The following is an 18,430-nucleotide window of genomic DNA, read 5'->3' as shown; positions in this document are numbered from 1 at the left end:
ATTTTATATCTCATAAATCCTGCTAAAATACTTCATTGGAAATGCATATGGTAAGATCTAGACAGGCTTATGTTAGATATATTCTTTTTGGATTCTCAGTGGACATTTTACATATTAGGGCCACCAATATAGATAACATGCCCAAGATGACAAATTGCTTCAATAATACTTAACATAAGGAAACTCTGTCTCAACTTTGAGGGGAGGGGTAAACTCAGCTGCTTTTTAACACAGTTAAATTCATAAAGCTAAAAACAAAACAGAGTTTAAAATGTTTAAAAGTCTGTCTTTGAGAAATATTCTACCCATGAGGCTAACTTTGACACAAAATATTCATCATCATAATTTAAATTTTAATATATGGCCTATTTAAAGGCCTCATACTTCAAAAGGTTTTTACATTTATTTTGTCATTCTGTCTTAATTAAGAACCGACTCCAGTATTAGATTAAGTTACACCTTTGGATTGTTAGAAAAATTAGGTTGCTATTCTTCTGGAATAAATCTACTTTTCTAATAACTACATGAACATGTCAAAATATTTTTTTAACAACAAATGCATCTGACTTACAGTTACACAAAGGCATTACGTTTAATTAAGTTATTTTTTTCTGAAATGTTATATAGAATTGAGTATTTTTAGGTGGAAACCATTTCTAAACTCTTATTTCGAAAAAAAAAAAAAAACTTATAGAATGAGAGTTCCAAATACCTTTCATTCAGCTTTCCTCTTGTTAATAATTAAATAACCATTAGGCAGTTATCAAAACCAAGAAAGTGACATTGATAATAAACAGTTGACTAAAGTATAGACTTTATTTAGTTTTACCAGTTTTTAACTAATGTCCTTTTTCTATTGCAGGATCTAACCCAGCTCCCACATTGCATTAAACTGCCATGTTTCCTTTGTCCCTTCAGATCTGTCTTTTTTTGTAATTCATGTAGTTGACACTTTTGAAGACTACTGGCCATTTTGTAAAATGTCCCTCAATTTTGGTTTGTCGTAGTTAGATGGAACTTATGGATTTTTGTGGAGAATATGAATACCAAAGAAGTGAAGAGCCTTTCTTGGCACGAAGGTTCATGAAGTGAATATTTTTTATTACTGGTGACATTTAACTTGATCACTTAAGGTGATCTGCTGAGTTTTTCTGAAGAAAGTTACTACTTCTACTTGGAGGAAATATTTTTAAACTATATAAATTACTAATCTCTACTGAAAACTTTTTCGCACTTATTTTGGCATCTATTAGGGAATCCCGACTTCAACAATTTTTACATTGGGATTCTAATGATGATTTCCTATTTCCATCATCCTTCTACATTATTAATTGTAATTTTTCTGTATGGGTGAGCTGTCCCTGCTTCCCTATTTATCTATCTGTATATCTATCTTTCTATCTGTTCAGTTACTTGTTTATATCACTATGGGTTCATAGATGTTTATTTTACTCTTTTGGTTATAATCCAATGACATATCTATTAGTTTTGTTGCTCAATTTGATCTAGTTCTGGCCATTGGAAGTTTTTTCAGATTAGTTCTTATGCTCCTTTGTTATGCTTCTCTCTCAGGGGTCAATAAAGTATGCCCTACAGGTCAAATGTATCTACTACTATCTATCTAATATTGTAAGTAAAGATTTATTGGATCACAGCCACACCTATTCATTTTCCTATTAGCTATTGTTGCTTTTGAGTTACAATGGCAGAATTGAGTAATTGTGAAAGAGACCATGTGGTTCTCAAAGCCAAAGATATTTAATATTTGGCCTTCTATGATGAAAATGTGTTGATCTTTGCTCTAGATGAATTTTCTTTTTTTAAATTATGAACTTTGTATAGTGCCCAAAATGTATTTAATTGTTATATCTGAGGTACTTTAGAATTCAGATTCTTGAATGTATATTTTTCCTATATTCTCCTAACTTCATTAGTTGTAGTAATTTTGATGCTAGACATTTATTATTTTGTTGGAAGAAAACAAAATGGATTATCAGTATTCTATTGAGTTTAAAATACTAAATCACACAGAATAAGAAAATAATGGTGAGACAAAGGTGAAAAATTATCTAGTAAGAGGAGCGAAAGAAAAATTGTCCTCTTGCATGATATGTTTTAAAGTTTCCTAAATACATGCAAACGGCTTTATTAACTTCTTCGCATAATAATGAACGGTAATATGGTAGTCTCCTCTTATTCTACAGTTTCAGTTACCCACAGTCGAATGCAGTCTGAAAATATTAAATGGAAAATTTCAGAAATAAACAATTCATGCCATTTCAGTAAATGGCATGCAATTTAAATAATAAAGTTTTAAATTGCATGCCATTCTGAGTAGCATGATAAAATCTCTGGCCATCCCACTCTGTCCCTCATGACACATGAATCATCCCTTTTTCTAGTGTATCCACATTATATAGTCGGTTAGTCACTTATAAGTACCCATCTGGGTTATCAGATCAACAGATCACAAGAAGAAGGGTGAGTATAGTACAATAAGAAATTTTGGGACAAAGAGAGAGAGAGGAAGAGGCCACATTTACAGAACTTTTATGATGGCATATTGTTATGATTGTTCTATTTTATTACTAGTTATTGTCACTAATCTCTTATTATGTCTAATTTATACATTAAATTTTATCATAGGGATATATGTATAGGGAAACACATAGTATATAGTATATATAGGTTTTGGTACTATCTGTGATTTCTGGCATCCAATGAGAGTCTTGGAATGTATTCCTCAATGGATACAGGGGGATTATTGTACTTTCCAGAGATGTTATATTGATAGCAATTTTTATCTTTATGATTTTGGACACAGTTACTTCACCATCACACTTCACAATCATGAGATGATTCACTGAGAGACCTTTCCAAATGAAACTCTTAAACCATGCATTTTGGTTTTAAGGATATTCATTATGTAATGCCCCAATGTTATAATTATATCAAGCATAGTATCAATGCTTAAAATAAATTTATTAGAAGGATAATGGCATTCTTATGATCCTATTTTGGAGAACAATTGTTTTAAACTGGAAGTACAAAAGTTGGTCCTATTCTGTGAAAAAAAAAATTATCTGAGCTAGTAAAGGCTACACCCAGAGGGCTATGTCAGTGGTTAGAAGGTTATTAGCAGGTTAGTAAAGGGCAGCCACATTTCATTGGAAGCATGTTTAATTAGGGGAGGAGGACGTTTCTCCTCATATGTTCATTACACAGACTTTATTTTTTCCTCTAATATCTCAATATCCTCAAAGATCACCTAGAGCAGAGGTTCTGAATTCTAGGTAAATGGGCCTAAGGATGCAACCCTTAAACATAACATACATAATTTTGTATACAAATGCAGATAGATGTGTATTTTTCTACAGATAGAATGTTCCACTTTATTGGATTCTTATGGAGACAGAGATTCAAAGGAAGTTAAGAAAAACTGATCTAGATTAATGTCTAAAATTAAATACAGTTACCTAAGCTTTATACTCTACATAGGGCCTTGACACCAGTGTATGATATTTTATCCTTTTTGATACTCTGCCTCCTCTTGACGGCACTTTCATTTGTTTATTAGAAGTTAAGTGACATTAAAACCTACTTATTCCTGGCCAGGCGCAGTGGCTCATGCCTGTAATCCCAGCACTTTGGGGGGCTGAGGCGGGTGGATCACGAGGTCAAGAGATTTGAGACCATCCTGGCCAACGTGGTGAAACCCCATCCCTACTAAAATACAAAAATTAGCTGGGCATGGTGTGAGGCTGAGGCATGAGAACTGTTTGAACCCAGGAAGTGGAGGTTGCAGTGAGCTGAATTCGGGCCACTGCACTCCAGCCCGGTGATGGAGCGAGACTCTGCCTCAAAAAACAAAACAAAACAACTTATTCTTGAGCTTACAAGATATGAAAAGTGGGTAGACAGTGGACAAATATAAATAGCATGAAAATCATGAGACTTGTTCATAGTTGACATTCAAATAATGACATTAAAGCTGAGAAGGAACAAATCACATAGTACAGTTTTAAAAATTGTTCATCATACACCAAAATACTAGCTATTATGTATTAACATTATAAAAATATATAAATAAATATGTCTGTGCTATTTAATAAAAGCTCCTGAAGATATAAGAAGTCAGAGTGTTTGAGAAAGTATCAAGAGAAAGGCTTGTCATTGAGTTGGGAACGTGACTTGTTCTTCCATTAAAGTCAGCTATTTATAAACTATATGATAAAACAAAGATACTTTTAGGTAATAGTCAAATTATAAAAGCCACTGTTATAAAATATAAATATTAAAATCAACCAAATACTTGTAAATACCATCTGAAGTTTCCTAAAAACCTAATACTCTTAATATGTCATTTTTTCTGGCCTTCAGTGTTTAGCTATTCTTATAACTTGTTTCCAACTCATTTCCTAAAAGCTAAATTTTTGCATTGTAGTGACAATTAATTTTTTACATCTGACATGATTAATTCAATTTTTGTAACCAGTAGTTAGATTCATTAACCTGATTACCCGTATCTTTGGTGAAAAGTCCTTCAAGACAATCTCAGCCAATATCTTTAGCCACACTTATTTAAAAATCATGATAATGCTATTCTCTGTTTAACGTGACTACTTTTCAGGAGTGAGACCAGTATATCCCTTTATTATGATAAGAACTTAAATTGCTAAACAAATTGTATGTTGAAAACAATAATGGCAGACAAGAAGTTAAAGGGAGAAATTTTATGAAATTTTATGAAGGGCTGCTATTTGTATATTACAACATAAGATATACTTGGCAAAAGTTCTTAAACACAGTAATGATTAATAAACATTTCTCAATTTGATTTGATGGGTGGATTTCTAAGTAATTTGTTCTCAGAATCTGAGAACTTTTAAAAGTAAAAGAAGTTCATTAAAAACTGGCGAAACAGAATAAATTTTTATTGATTAAATGTTTCAAAATATATTTAATTCATTTTTAAATAAGCTTAAGTTTAGCTTCAAATACGTAGGAAACCCATGAGTTGCTATCCTACTTTATTGAGCTCTTGGTTTCTGATAGTGTTAATAAAGGCACCTATCCTCCTCACACAGTTGCAAAAAGGATTAACTTAAGTGAGAGGCAAAAAAAGTACTAGGAGAAATCGGGAAAGAAGAGGTTTTACTTATATGTCCCTATGTCATTCACAATAGTATCCAAATAGCAGATACCCAACACATATCTGAAGAAACTAATTTCTCAGATTATTTCAATTTTGTCAGCAATAAACGTTTAATAATGCATTTGTTTTGGGGGCAAAAAATCAGCATATTCTAAAAGCAGAAAAAAAGGGCCTGTTTGGGTTTCACTGAGCTTTCAGAATTGTCTGGACAATTATTAAATTGTCCCTGTTGATACTCTGTATGTTAGCCTCTACTACAAGAGAACTTTATGAAAGTCACTGATAGGTCTAATTGACAAGTTTCCTGGGATGGAACAAAGAACATTTCCATAAATACATAGCAATAATGGAACAAAAATGGCAACTTACAGACAAACTACAAGATTTCAATTTAAGGAATGAAGCAGTTAATCCTAGCTGATATAATGTCATTTACTTCTGTTTTACTACAACTCTTAGAAAACATCTGCATTATCTGTTTGCCAGCCTGTGTAGTTTAAATGATGCCAAAACCCATCCAACCATCAGAAAATCTTGCTCTCTCTTTTAACAGAAAATTAAAAAATGCTAACATGGTTGTGTGTCCGGAATTGGTGGGTTCTTGGTCTCACTGACTTCAAGAATGAAGCCTCAGACCCTAGCGCTGAGTGTTACCGTTCTTAAAAGCAGTGTGGACCCAAAGACCCAGCAGCAGCAAGATTTATTGCAAACAGCAAAAGAACAAAGCTACCACAGCACGGAAAGGGACCCCAGCAGGTTGCCAGGGTTGGCTCTGGCAGCCTGCTTTTATTCTTTTATCTGGCCCCACCCACATCCTGCTGATTGGTCCATTTTACAGAGAGCCAATTGGTCTGTTTTACAGAGAGCTGATTGGTCCGTTTTGACAGGGTGCTGATTGGTGCGTTTACAATCCTTGAGCTAGACACAAAAGTTGGGCTCCTCCCCACTAGATTAGCTAGATACAGAGTGCTGATTGGTGTATTTACAAACCCTGAGCTAGATACAGAGTGCTGATTAGTGTATTCACAATCCCTTAGCTAGCCATAAAGTTTCTCCAAATCCCCATCAGATCAGCTAGACGCAGAGTGTAGACTGGTGAATTTACAAACCTTGAGCTAGACACAGAGTGCTGATTGGTTCATTTACAAACCTTAAGCTAGATAGAGTGCCGATTGGTGTATTCACAATCCCTTAGCTAGACATAAGGATTCTCCAAGTCCCCACCAGATTAGCTAGATACAGAGTGCAGACTGGTGCATCCACAAACCCTGAGCTAGACAGTGTGCTGACTGGTGTGTTTACAATCCCTTAGCTAGACATAAAGGTTCTCCAAGTCCCCACCAGATTCAGGAGCCCAGCTGGCTTCACCCAGTGTATCCTGCACCGGGTGGCAGGTGGAGCTGCCTGCCAGTCCAGTGCCATGTGCACCGGCACTCCTCAGCCCTTGGGCGGTGGATGAGACTGGGCGCCACGTAGCAGGGGGCCGCGCAGGAGCCCGTGGCTGGGGGACGGGGGGAGGGGAGGCTCAGGCATGGCAGACTGCAGGTCCCGAGCCCTGCCCCGCAGGGAGGCAGCTAAGGCCCCGTGAGAAATCGAGCACAGCGCCGGTGGGCCGGCAGTGATGGGGTACTCCGCAGACTCTCTGCAGCTGCTGGCCCTGGTGCTAAGCCCGTCACTGCCCGGTGCTGGCAGGGCCCGCCAAGCCCACGCCCACCCAGAACTCTAGCTGGCCTGCAAGTGCCGGGTGCAGCCCCGGTTCCCACCCATGCTTCTCCCTCCACACCTCCCCGCAGGCTGAGGGAGCCGGCTCCAGCCTTGGCCATCCCAGGAAGGGGCTCCCACAGTGCAGTGGCAGGCTGAAGGGCTCCTCAAGCGTGGCTGAATGGGCGCCGAGGCCGAGGAGACACCGAGAGCCAGCCAGGGCTGCTAGCACGCTGTCACCTCTCAGTTGCCTTACAGTAACTGTAAAAACTCTGATATTTAAAAAAATCCAAGTCATTGACAAAGTAAGAACAAGTGAGAAATCTGATAATATATCATTTCTTTCCATCTCCTTGGACACAATTTCTCAGAAGCTAAGCTTAGAATTTTAGGAAGATATATTCAATATACTACTTAATAAAAAAGTTCATTATGTTTCATCATTTGGAATAACCACAAATTCCCAGCAAAACTGAACACTGTGAAAAAAGATAATTAAACAGGAAAAATCAGAGTTTTAGACACTTGTTTAATCTAACACAGCTACTGTATTCGTGGCTTCAGATTTCTCAGAGTAAGATTTATTACAGAAAATTAGTGTTAGTAAACATTTAACGATTTCCAATGGAAACCAAACATATATTGAAACAAATATTCATCTATGCACGTAAGTATATTTTGGCTAAAAACCACCAGAAAAAAAATGCTTTGACCTAGAAGTTTAATGAGGGAGGTAGCTTTATTCAACAACTATTTATTAAGCACCTTCTGTGTGTCACACCCTGATTATTAGGTCTTTTGTTAGACTATACTCAAAATTGGTTATTAATTTAAATAATAATTCAAATATTCCATATGGTTTTTCAGTTTCCACAAGACTTATATTTTCACTATTTTACTTTCAAAGGAAGGAAAAAAATTAGTCAAACATTTCCCATATCTATACATTTAATGAGAACATGGGCAAGTCTTCTTTTAACAAACTTTTTCTCCCAAATGATTCTTCAGTATTCTAATGTTCTAATGGTCCATAATGATTTACTTAATTTGCTAATAAAGTTTCTCTAGTAAAGTTAGAAAACAATTAGTGCTTACTAACGAGTATTATTGATTCAAAACTTTACTGAAAACAAAATATGGTTATTATAAGATAAATTATAATTTATCTTATAAATTATAAATAACTATGGTTATTATAAGAAAATCTTTTTTTATGTGTTACTATGTTTAAACACCCATAAGATAGTCTTGTGTGTATATGTGTTTGTGTGGGTCAGCAGAAATAGCAGACTGTAACATCGACTGATACAGTTAGGATCAATCACATAAGTAATAACATTTAGTTATGAAGAATAGGCTATGCTACGTTTAAAAATGCATCTAATGATCTTTGTATATTTTACTTTATGTTTCCCAGACTTTATAAAGGAAGGTGCATAGCTTGTAGACAGCAGTCCCCAAGTGTAGTTTTTACTCTGCCACTAACGAGCATTGTGATCTTGAGCAAACCAGTTGGTCTCTTCAAGGTTCCATTTTGTTGTTTGATAAATGAAGGAGCTGGAATAGAAGAACGTTGAAGTTCCTTCCCTCCTTCAAATGTAATGATCATGTAAGGTAGATTTCTTTAATTACATGATACTTTGAAAAATTAAATTAAACAAATATAAAAAAATCATTAAATTAACCAACACTTCAGTACCAACCCTGCAATCTCTAAATAATAGAGTGACTTAAATAAATAATAAATTATTGATGACTTGAATTAAAAATAAACTAATCTTAGATTAAGCTACACTAAAGGTTTGGAATTTAGGATAATAATATGACTTCCTGAGCCCTGAAATATTTTACCAGCTTTCATGGATGAAAACAGAGTTAAGGTTTAGATCTAATACTCATAAGCTCTTCCAGACAAATTGCATGATCATGAGAAAAGATTTACACCATCTCTATGGAGTCTTAGAGCATTTCTCTCTTTCTTTCAGATCCTCTTATCCCTAAAGGATCTCTTTATCTTACCACTCCAGACCACCATTTTCTATTTTCCTTAAACTTAACAGCAATCAAACTCGGCATTTTGAAAGTTGATACATTTTATCTGACATGTTTAGGTTTTCTGGATCCTCCTTATTTCCCAATCAGACTAATCTGTTGGCAAACAGGAATAATAATGTCTTTGACTTCTTTGTTCTTTCCTACAACTGGTTTCCATTTCATTGGTACCTAGTGCCGTCTGGTGACACACAGCAGCATTAGAACATTGAATAATTGCTGGTTAAAAGAGAGAGGGGGGAGAGGCAGACAAGAATGAGAGAGAGAGAGAGCCTAAAATGCAGGCATGTCTCTCTTTCTATTAAGTTGTTCATTAGGTTTTACAGTATATTTTGCATTCATCCTGTTTATTTTCTCACATTCTACTTTAGTACTTTATCTTTTGATACTGGATTGGTTAGTAGTTTCCTGAATAGTTTGTCTGTCTCTATCATTTCCTGCTAATCCTTCCACATTGAATGCATGCTTGAAAAGACCTAAATCTAATTTACTATTGATTTCACAGTCTTACTACACCACTCACTTCAAAATGGTCTCTTCTTCCTTGGAACGAGTTTTCCTTTTATATCTTATTCAGAAATTAGCCAAATATGATATGATAACTCTAGCACTTTCTCACATTTTATATTTCTAATCTTGAACTTTTTTTTGCCTATCTCTGTAACCAGACTGTAAATTTAGTATGTTCCTTTTATGTAGTATATATCCTTTAAATATTTGTTGATTTAATATGTCAACGAGTATAAAACGAACATTTGACCTTGTGTAGAGTGTAAAAGAAATCTTTTGACACACTGTGATAGGAAAACAAATTCAAAAATTTATTATCAAAGATAACTGTGATTTACCTGAAGCAATCTTTAGTCTGGGTAAGCAAGATGATGTTAGGCTTTGTGAATTAATGTTATGAGAAAAGAAAGTCTATTTTTGTGGAGAGAGAAAATTTTCCTGTATAACTGTAATTAGGGACAAATCAGAGATTAATGATGCATTATATTCTAGAGCTTTAACTGATAAGCACCAAGAAATGGCTTTCTCAACTTTAAATGGTTTGTAAAATATTATCTCTGTACTTTGCTCTATATATAGAAAATAATGGATACTAGGTCTGCCATTCAGAAAATTCAATATTTATTCTAAAATGTAAACTGTTGAGTTACAGGAAGATTTCATATACTCAAAAAGAGCATAAAATCTACCTCTGCTAATTAGTTTCTCTATGAAAGCCTTCCAGGCAATTACAGGGCAGTACCATTGGTCAATGCTTTGGTTGCTTTTCATTAAAGGTATAGTGTTGCTACCAGATGAATTGCTTCATATAAAAGCACTTACCACAAAGACCTATAATGGAGGTTAAGTGCTATACTAATTACTAATTTCAATCCTTATTACCTATATTTTGCAGTACAGGCACTTTAAAGGAACCAAATATAGTCTGCTGGTTCCCGCTTCTCTGATTATAAGATTTGGTGGTAAAAGCTTTAATTTAGCTGCTCTTCTAATAAAAATAACCCCCAAAATTAATAAAAAGAGTCATACCACAAACTGACATAAAATACATATACTAGACTTTGCTACTGAACTCGTATTTACAATCACTGTGTCATAAAAACTTTAATGGAGGTGACACACTCTTCAAAATTTGTATTCAGCCATTATGGCACCGTTGCAGATGAAGCTCCAAGAGGAAAAGGTATTTGAAATTCTCATGGGTTATTTCCTACCTCAGCATCATACTGAAATGAACACAGAGCAGATGATTAATAAAACATCTGATGAGAATGGTGACTCCCCTGAGTTCTTTATATATTGATCATTAACTTTTTATATGTATATATTGAAATTCTTCATATGTGCTTTATTTTCTTGAGGGCTGACTCTGTGTTTTTCCTTGCGTATATCCTTCAGAATAATTGCAACTTTGCCCACTCTTGGTTTATTTATATTTTCTAAAATACATCTTGGTAAAAGGGCATTTAAAATCTCTGATTAAATGTTGAAAGTTGTATCTGAAATAACTATATGTAAATATTTGCTTCTTATTACGATACTGCTCATTTCTATTTTTAAACATCTTTTACATTGTGTTGCTTATTCTGAACAATTATTTAATTGGCAAATAAGGTACTATATGTGTTAAACAAATATTAATCTAGAAAAATATGTACAAGTATTTTTTTCAAATAATTAATAAGTACTGCCTCAATCTCAGCTACCAGATGCAAATTGGACATTAGTCTGCTACAAGAACACAGGAATCATATCTTTTGTGAACTATATTCAGTACATGGCATCTGGTATGTGCACAATCAAATAAAATATAGTAAAATTGGGGCATATAGAAATTTTTGAAAACATAAAATATTTACTAAAATGCAATGGTGTTTGGCTAATATATCCTATATTTATTTTCTATCATCTATGCTTGGGTAAAGCATCCTGTATTTCTCTTTTACAGATACATTATGCATATTAATAAAGTCCAAGTATAGATATTTTAACTTAGCTTAAACCAGAATTTCCCAAACTAATTTGAGCATGGGAGCTTAACCCAGAATTTCCCAAGCTAATGGGACTTTCCCTTTCTCACCATAAGTAGTAATAAGCTCTAGGTAAAGATACCAGTTTGGAAATTGCTGATTAAGTGTTAAAAGTTATAACTCTAAGTAAAGAAATTTTAAAGAATTAACTATGAACACAAAACCATGCCTCAAGAGGCAAATGCCACACTGCAATAGTAACAGGATTTATCATTTTGCACGTTCAGGTCCACTGTTCACAGCTGACAACATCCCATGAGCAAAGCCTAGACCTTACCCTACTATATATTTTCATGGCATCCAGTGTGATGACTTTCTCTCAGCAAATAGGCAGTGATTAATCCATATTTTAGGAAAATTACCAATACACCTTTCTGTAATTTTATTAAGGTTTTAGCTATTACTTTTAAAAGCACATTTTTTAGGCTGGGCATGGTGGCTCATGCCTGTAATCCCAGCACTTTGGGAGGCCGAGGCAGGAGGATCACTTAAGGTCAGGTGTTCAAGACCAGCCTGAGCAACATAGCGAGACCCCCATCTCTACAAAAAAATTTTAAAAATTAGCCAGGCATGGTGGTGTGCACCTGTAGTCCTAGCTACTAGAGAGGCCGAGGAAGGAGGATCCTGTGAGCCCAGGAGTTTGAGGTTACAGTGAGCTATGACTTTGCCACTACATTCCAGTCTGGGCAAAAGAGTGAGACTTTGTTTCAAGAAAAAAAAAGTTAAATTGATAAAATAAAGGATAAAAATTGAAACTGCACATTTATACTAGGATTTCAGATAATGCAATAATCTGGGATTAGCAGGGACTGTGTAAAATTGCATGCATATTAAGTTACTTGACTTTCAAATCTTCCATTACTTCACCTTATTGTATATGGCTTACATAATTGTAGTGTAAAATTGTGGTAATTCCCAAGACATCGATTCAGCAAATATTTATTGAGTGCCTACTATTTGCCAGTATTATAACAGGCACTGGACATATTAATTTCCTTGCTTCCTAACTTTGTCATACAGCAGTTTTTTTATTACATTTAATTCAGCAAATATTGGCACAATACTAGGCTTATGGAATAGGTTTGAACTAGGGCTTGAAGATTTAGAATTCTATAAACCAGAAAGGGTCCAGAAGGGTATTCCAGACATTTCATTCCACAATTGTGAGTCAGTACTTGGGATATTTGATATCAATTGAATACATTGGTTATGTCATTAAATTACTTCTTTCAAGAACCAAATAAGTCTGATAGAGGAATTTAAATATATATTTTGATTATTATTTTTATTGGGTAAAATAGAAATGTATTTTCATACTCTTTCTTTATACTGTGTTATAAATTGTGTGCTTTGCAAAAAAACATAGTTACATCTAAAAGAGGAAGAGAGAAATGAGACTGATGCTTTTAGTAACCTATTTTATACTAAAATATAGAGACGATAATGATCGCAGTAAAATACCTTTATACTTTTAATTTATATTTTACTTAAAAAGCATATTTGTTTTAAAATTGAGGATATATACAACCACAAGTAACACTGTTTAAAATTTCTAATCTACCACCTTTGTTTCAATAAGACAATATTGATAAAACTCATTCACAATAAACAAGACAATTTTTATTTTATCAGTAACAGCTTGACATTTATTCTATAGACTTAAAATGAGTAGTGCTAGTGTCAAAGAATCCTCATGAAACTCCATGGTTATATGAAAGTGAAAACAAACTTATGTACGTGTTCTTATAACTGCTGATTTATGCTACTATTGTTTTCTCACTAGTTCTCTACTTATCTCACGGGATCCCTACACTTTAATGTGTTTCAGCTGTGCACTACCATCTGAGGAAGGGTTAGGTCTTATTTTCTCTCAGAAAAAAAAAAGTGTTATAACATTCTTTCCCTTAGTTTTAAATTTTAACTTTGTTACTTTTGACAAAGCCTTTCCTTTGTTTAAATGCAAGGATCCAGTAAAAAGAGCTTTGATATGTTGTGCTTTTTATGTGTGCATTTTTCTGATTTCACTGATGTCCTGAATTTTGAAAACGATAATGTACACCTCCACGTTCTCCTATAAAATGGCATTTGTACACTGTAGCAAGAACAGTTTAGGACAGCATTATATTCACATGACTCTAAAGTCCAATAAATAGTTGATGGTTTCTCAGAAAACCACAATTTGGTGAAACGGACGCAAAACAGTGCTTTTTCTTCTGGTTTGTTTTTCATAAAATCTTCCCCCCATACATATTCACTTGCTTACCTGCAGGGTAGCGCTCGATCACTGGCCAGCTGTCCACCTGTAATGTGGCATTGCCACCACTCCTCGTGAAACGAACTACATGGTATTTCCCATCATTAATGATTGCATTGGACTCTTCAATAGCGATGTCATCTGTCCCAACATTAAACTTAACTCCAATTTTTCCCTGGTGCTGTAAGAGAGGAGGGGAAAAAAAGTTGTATTGACTAGTCACCATTTAATAAAGATTACATACAAGGTATTGTTTTAAAATGTGCTTTGGACAACAGCTGCTTTCCTCCAATTTTACTTCTGAAAAACTACATGTAGTAGAAGCAAGATTCTTGACATTTGGGTAAATTTAAGACATCTCTTTCATGGATAATTGATATTCCAAAAGGCACACTTTCAAGGGAATTGAGCTGCCTTCTTCCCAGAGGTTGTCACAGAGAAGGTGCACAGCTGCCTGTACAAAGGACATCCTTGCATGTCCTTTAACACAGCCCCTTTAATCCACTCTCCCCATTTCACAAGAAAAACGGGGCTCCAAATTCTTACTTTTAATGACTGGTGAAATCAGAGCAATGTGTCTGTTTAGAGCCCATTGACAAATACTCACAATATGGGAAATCATTCTAAAGGGTATGGGGCATTTAATGAGTGCAGTCCCTTAGTCAGTATTCACAAAACCATCAAATACTAACAGCTTGAAAGTTAATCAATGTTTTTATTTTATTGATGATGAAACATCAACATTTTATTGATGATAACACAGGAAGGTACAAGACTTGTTCAAGGACACATAACTTAATAGAGACGTACTAAAACTAAAATTCAGTTCCCTGATTCTTAGATTATATCTAAGCTAAGTTGAAGCAAAGATACCGTTATCCAAAATGAACGCCCTCTTCACTTCTTCATATGCAAAACCTCATTATGAATCATTCTAACTATAAAGTTGTTGCTGTTAACTTTAGAATTTCATAATACAAGGTGGCAAAGAGAAACATGTGCTATGTCCTCTGCCTCTGAGAAGCATTCTCTAACAGGACTGTCAACTCTACCATGAATTCAGTTGATTTTTAAAGCATGTGGATTGCCCTTAATCAGTCGCACAGAATACCTGTGCTGTAGGCCCTTGTCAGAACACATAACCTCAAACTGTCTGTGGTTCACCCTTCATCAAACCTCAATTGAGAGAAATGACATGGAGGAAGAAGGGTTTAAAGTACACACAGTCCATCCTTTCCTGTAGAAGTTTTAAATCAGAATGTTAGAAACCTGAAGATTTGGGCCACATTCTCTTGACTCTTTGTGAGGTTCTCATCATTATCTGAACTAGGCAGCAGGAGTATGGCATCAGCTTACACTGAGAATCCTTATGGAAAATCTTTTTCAAAATTGTATTAATCAAAGGAAAATATTTTAGGATGTTATTTTGCAGTATTGCTCATTATCTCCTTCACGTTGAGATCCTAAAGGTTTCTGTTGTTTTTTTCCCCCCCAGGTTCTTATTGTACACAAAGATCTCTTTCTTATAAGTTAGCATGCTTACATTTTTTTTTGTTTTGATTTGCTTTAGGCTTGACGGATGATTTAACGTTTTAAAAAATCACATTTTAACACTATATACATGTTTGTTAAATAAAGATAACTTACTATGTCTCTTAAATGAGATTTTTAAAATTTTCCTGTAGAGTTATATCACGTGTTAAAAATGTATGTACTAAATTAATTACTGAAAATGAGCAAAAAGTAATTCTGTTAAAATAAGAAAATAATGCATGCTTACAAAAAGGTCTGAGCTAAAAAAAAAAAAAAAATCTTTAAAAAAAAATCTCCATAGGTCTTTGAGTAATGTTTGAATTTTCATTGGACTTTTGCTGTTTGTTTATTAGCTGGATCAGTCTACACAATACTAAAATGCCTTACAATGACATGCATTTAAATGTAAGGGTCATGAGAAATATGGTGGAAAATAATAAGTCCAGGGGAAAATATACACTAAAGTCTCTGCAGCTATTAAAATTACCCAGCCAGAAGTGATGGCACACATGTATAATCCCAGCAGTTTGGGAGGCCAAGGTGAAGAGGATTGTTCAAGCCCAGGAGCTGGAGACCAGCCTGGGAAACATAGCAAGATCTTGTCTTTACCATAAAAAAAAAAAAAAAAGCTGGGCATGGTGGCACACACCTGTATTCCCAACTACTCAGGAGGCTGAGGTGGGAAGATCACTTGAGCCCAGGAGGTTGAGGCTGCAGTGAGCCATGATTGTGCACTGAACTCCTGCCTGGTTGACAGAGTAAGACCCTGTCTCAAAATAAATAAATATTTTTAAAATTACCCTATCTACATGGACCCTGAGTTTCCTAACAACCAAACACATATGTAGGGCTCTACGCATTTTATAAATGCTAACTCTGGTATTCTTCATAACAGTTCCATGAGGGAGATGCTATTTTATCTTCATTTTACAGATGAGAAAATTAAGGCACAGGGTGATTAAGCAATTTGGCTAAGGTCGCACAGCTGGAAAGAGAAAAGCTATGGTTCAGATCCACACAGTCAGGCTCCAGAGTCTGGTCCTTAATCATTACACTAGACTGAGTTTAGGACTGTGGTGCCATCCTATAGTTGTAGCTAGCAGATTTGGTAAATCTAGCTGTTTTTACTACCTGTTTTATCTCTCCTGCTAGAGTAGCATCACTAAGGGGCCTTGTATTGTTCTTTGAAGTTAGTAGACATGTATCAATCAACGTATGCTTAAAATAATTTTGGAATAAATTGCAAGCAACTGATATGTGGATATAACAGAATATTAAAATGATTCTTTTTGTTTCAGTTTCAGCTGAGATGTTAACATGATAAGATAGTAAGTCAAAAACAGATTACTGTTTCCAACTTACAAAATGAAGTATAAAGTTACTTAAGCCAGTCTTGCAAAGGAGAACACTGAGAACTGCTTTTAGGGTCCTGAATTAATTACCTACTTCCAGTCCATCAAAATGCAGACAAAGGCGAGAGATTGACAATTAGAAGAGGATTTCTGGAGACAGTTGAGATGTGATGTGATTTCCACATACTGCAGGGTGGAAGTTTGCTTTTCCCTATCTCAAGTGCAGGAGAAAGGGACATTAGTGGAACATCTAAGAAAATTTGATATGTGTCTTCTGGGACTTGGTGGGTGGCAGTGGTCAAGGTAGTGAGCAAACTAGTATTTGACTATACCTGAGAAATCTTCAAGGGAAGAGACTGTGGCTGGCTGTTGCCCAGTGGCCAAGCAAAGAGATATTGATGTACCAGGAGGCACTTGTGCATTAGGGTTTGTTAGGACAAAGGACACTTGTGGACCCTAGGTTAGAGTCTGTGTAGAATTATATTGTATCCTGTTTAGCAGGGTTACTAAAGGGATTGGGCTGAGTGGTGAAGAAAACTCAGAAAAGAAAAGAAAAGAAAAAAAAAAGAACTTGGAGTTACAATCATAGATGACCAGAGGCTGAGGTGGGAATCCTAAATGACCATCTGAAGGAAGTGCATTTACTACCTCAATGGAATTGCAGGTAAATTCTAATAATGGGGTTAAAGTCTCTAAAGAACCAAATGCTTCCGAAAACTGCCTCCTTAAGAACTTTAAGTATAGGCTGAGCTCAACGAGATGGCTACAATAATCTTAGCCAAGTAAGGTCATTTCTGCCCTTTATGTCTTCTTTCTTCTCCTGCTTCATCTCTGGAGGAATAAGAGAGGGAGAGGAATAGTGAAAGCCATGGAAACAATCATGTTCCTCCCAGTGCAAGTGGGGGCTCCATTGTGGCTGAAGCAGGGATAATGAAGAGGCTTTAACTGACTTCTATTATTACAGAGGAGTAAGCTGATTTTACTTTTTATGTCTAAAAGTGAACGGATGACCTTTTTACTATCCAAGAGGGAGCAAAGCACTATTGAGACTCCCTGTGGACTTCCCTAATGGTTAGAAAGAAATATTTTTACTGAACAAGTTTAAATTCTTGTTACACCTTAGGAAGCAGCTCTTTCAACACAACAAGTACAGGAAGATATCTGTTACTCTAGAGTTGCCCATTGTTTTAGGGTCTCATCTATTATAGACCTGGTTCTTATCCAGGATAGACTGGAAAAAATTCTTGAAGTTTCCTACTTGTTATGATAGGTAGGCCATAAGAGCCTATTTTCATCAGAGTATTAATTATTAAGAAGGTCTAGATTCAGTGAATAGAAGCATTGCAATGTTAAAGGTGAAAAATGCACTAAACTCTGAAATAAGTCCCTTTAACTTAACCTTAAAACTTTCTGCAATATGAAATGCAAAATGCTCATTTTCTAGGTGCAGAAATCTCCAGATTTCATAGGATTTGTTTTTTCGCAACACAATAAAATAAACAATTTAGAAACAATGAGCATCCGTGATGCTTGGAGAACATTTGACTTTTATTTTTTTTATTTTTTTATATTTTTTTATTATACTTTAATTTCTAGGGTACATGTGCACAACATGCAGGTTTGTTACATATGTATACATGTGCCACGTTGGTTTGCTGCACCCATTAACTCATCATTTACATTAGGTATATCTCCTAATGCTATCCCTCCCCCCTCCCCCCACCCCACAACAGGCCCTGGTGTGTGATGTTCCCCTTCCTGTGTTCACGTGTTCTCGTGTCATTTGACTTTTAAATGATGCCCAACTCTTCTTGGTTATGTTCAGTTGTTGCCTCAACTTCAA

The 18,430-nt window shown here is 35.3% G+C and overlaps 1 protein-coding gene across 44 annotated transcripts in view; it reads right to left on the bottom strand.

Annotated features, from left to right (window-relative positions):
- Positions 1-18,430, bottom strand: part of NRXN1 (neurexin 1) — a 1,121,298-nt gene that overhangs the window by 158,197 nt on the left and 944,671 nt on the right. For all 44 annotated transcript variants that reach the window (XM_054548195.1, XM_054548164.1, XM_054548166.1 and 41 more), the window contains one exon: positions 13,712-13,883. In XM_054548195.1, coding sequence (XP_054404170.1) covers positions 13,712-13,883 — 172 coding nt within the window. The remainder of the gene's footprint in view (positions 1-13,711; positions 13,884-18,430) is intronic.

The sequence above is a fragment of the Pongo abelii genome, chromosome 12 (genome assembly GCF_028885655.2).
Source record: "Pongo abelii isolate AG06213 chromosome 12, NHGRI_mPonAbe1-v2.0_pri, whole genome shotgun sequence".
NCBI lineage: Eukaryota > Metazoa > Chordata > Mammalia > Primates > Hominidae > Pongo > Pongo abelii.
Note: the sequence above shows the minus strand (reverse complement) of the source record. Positions and strands in the feature narration are given on the sequence as shown.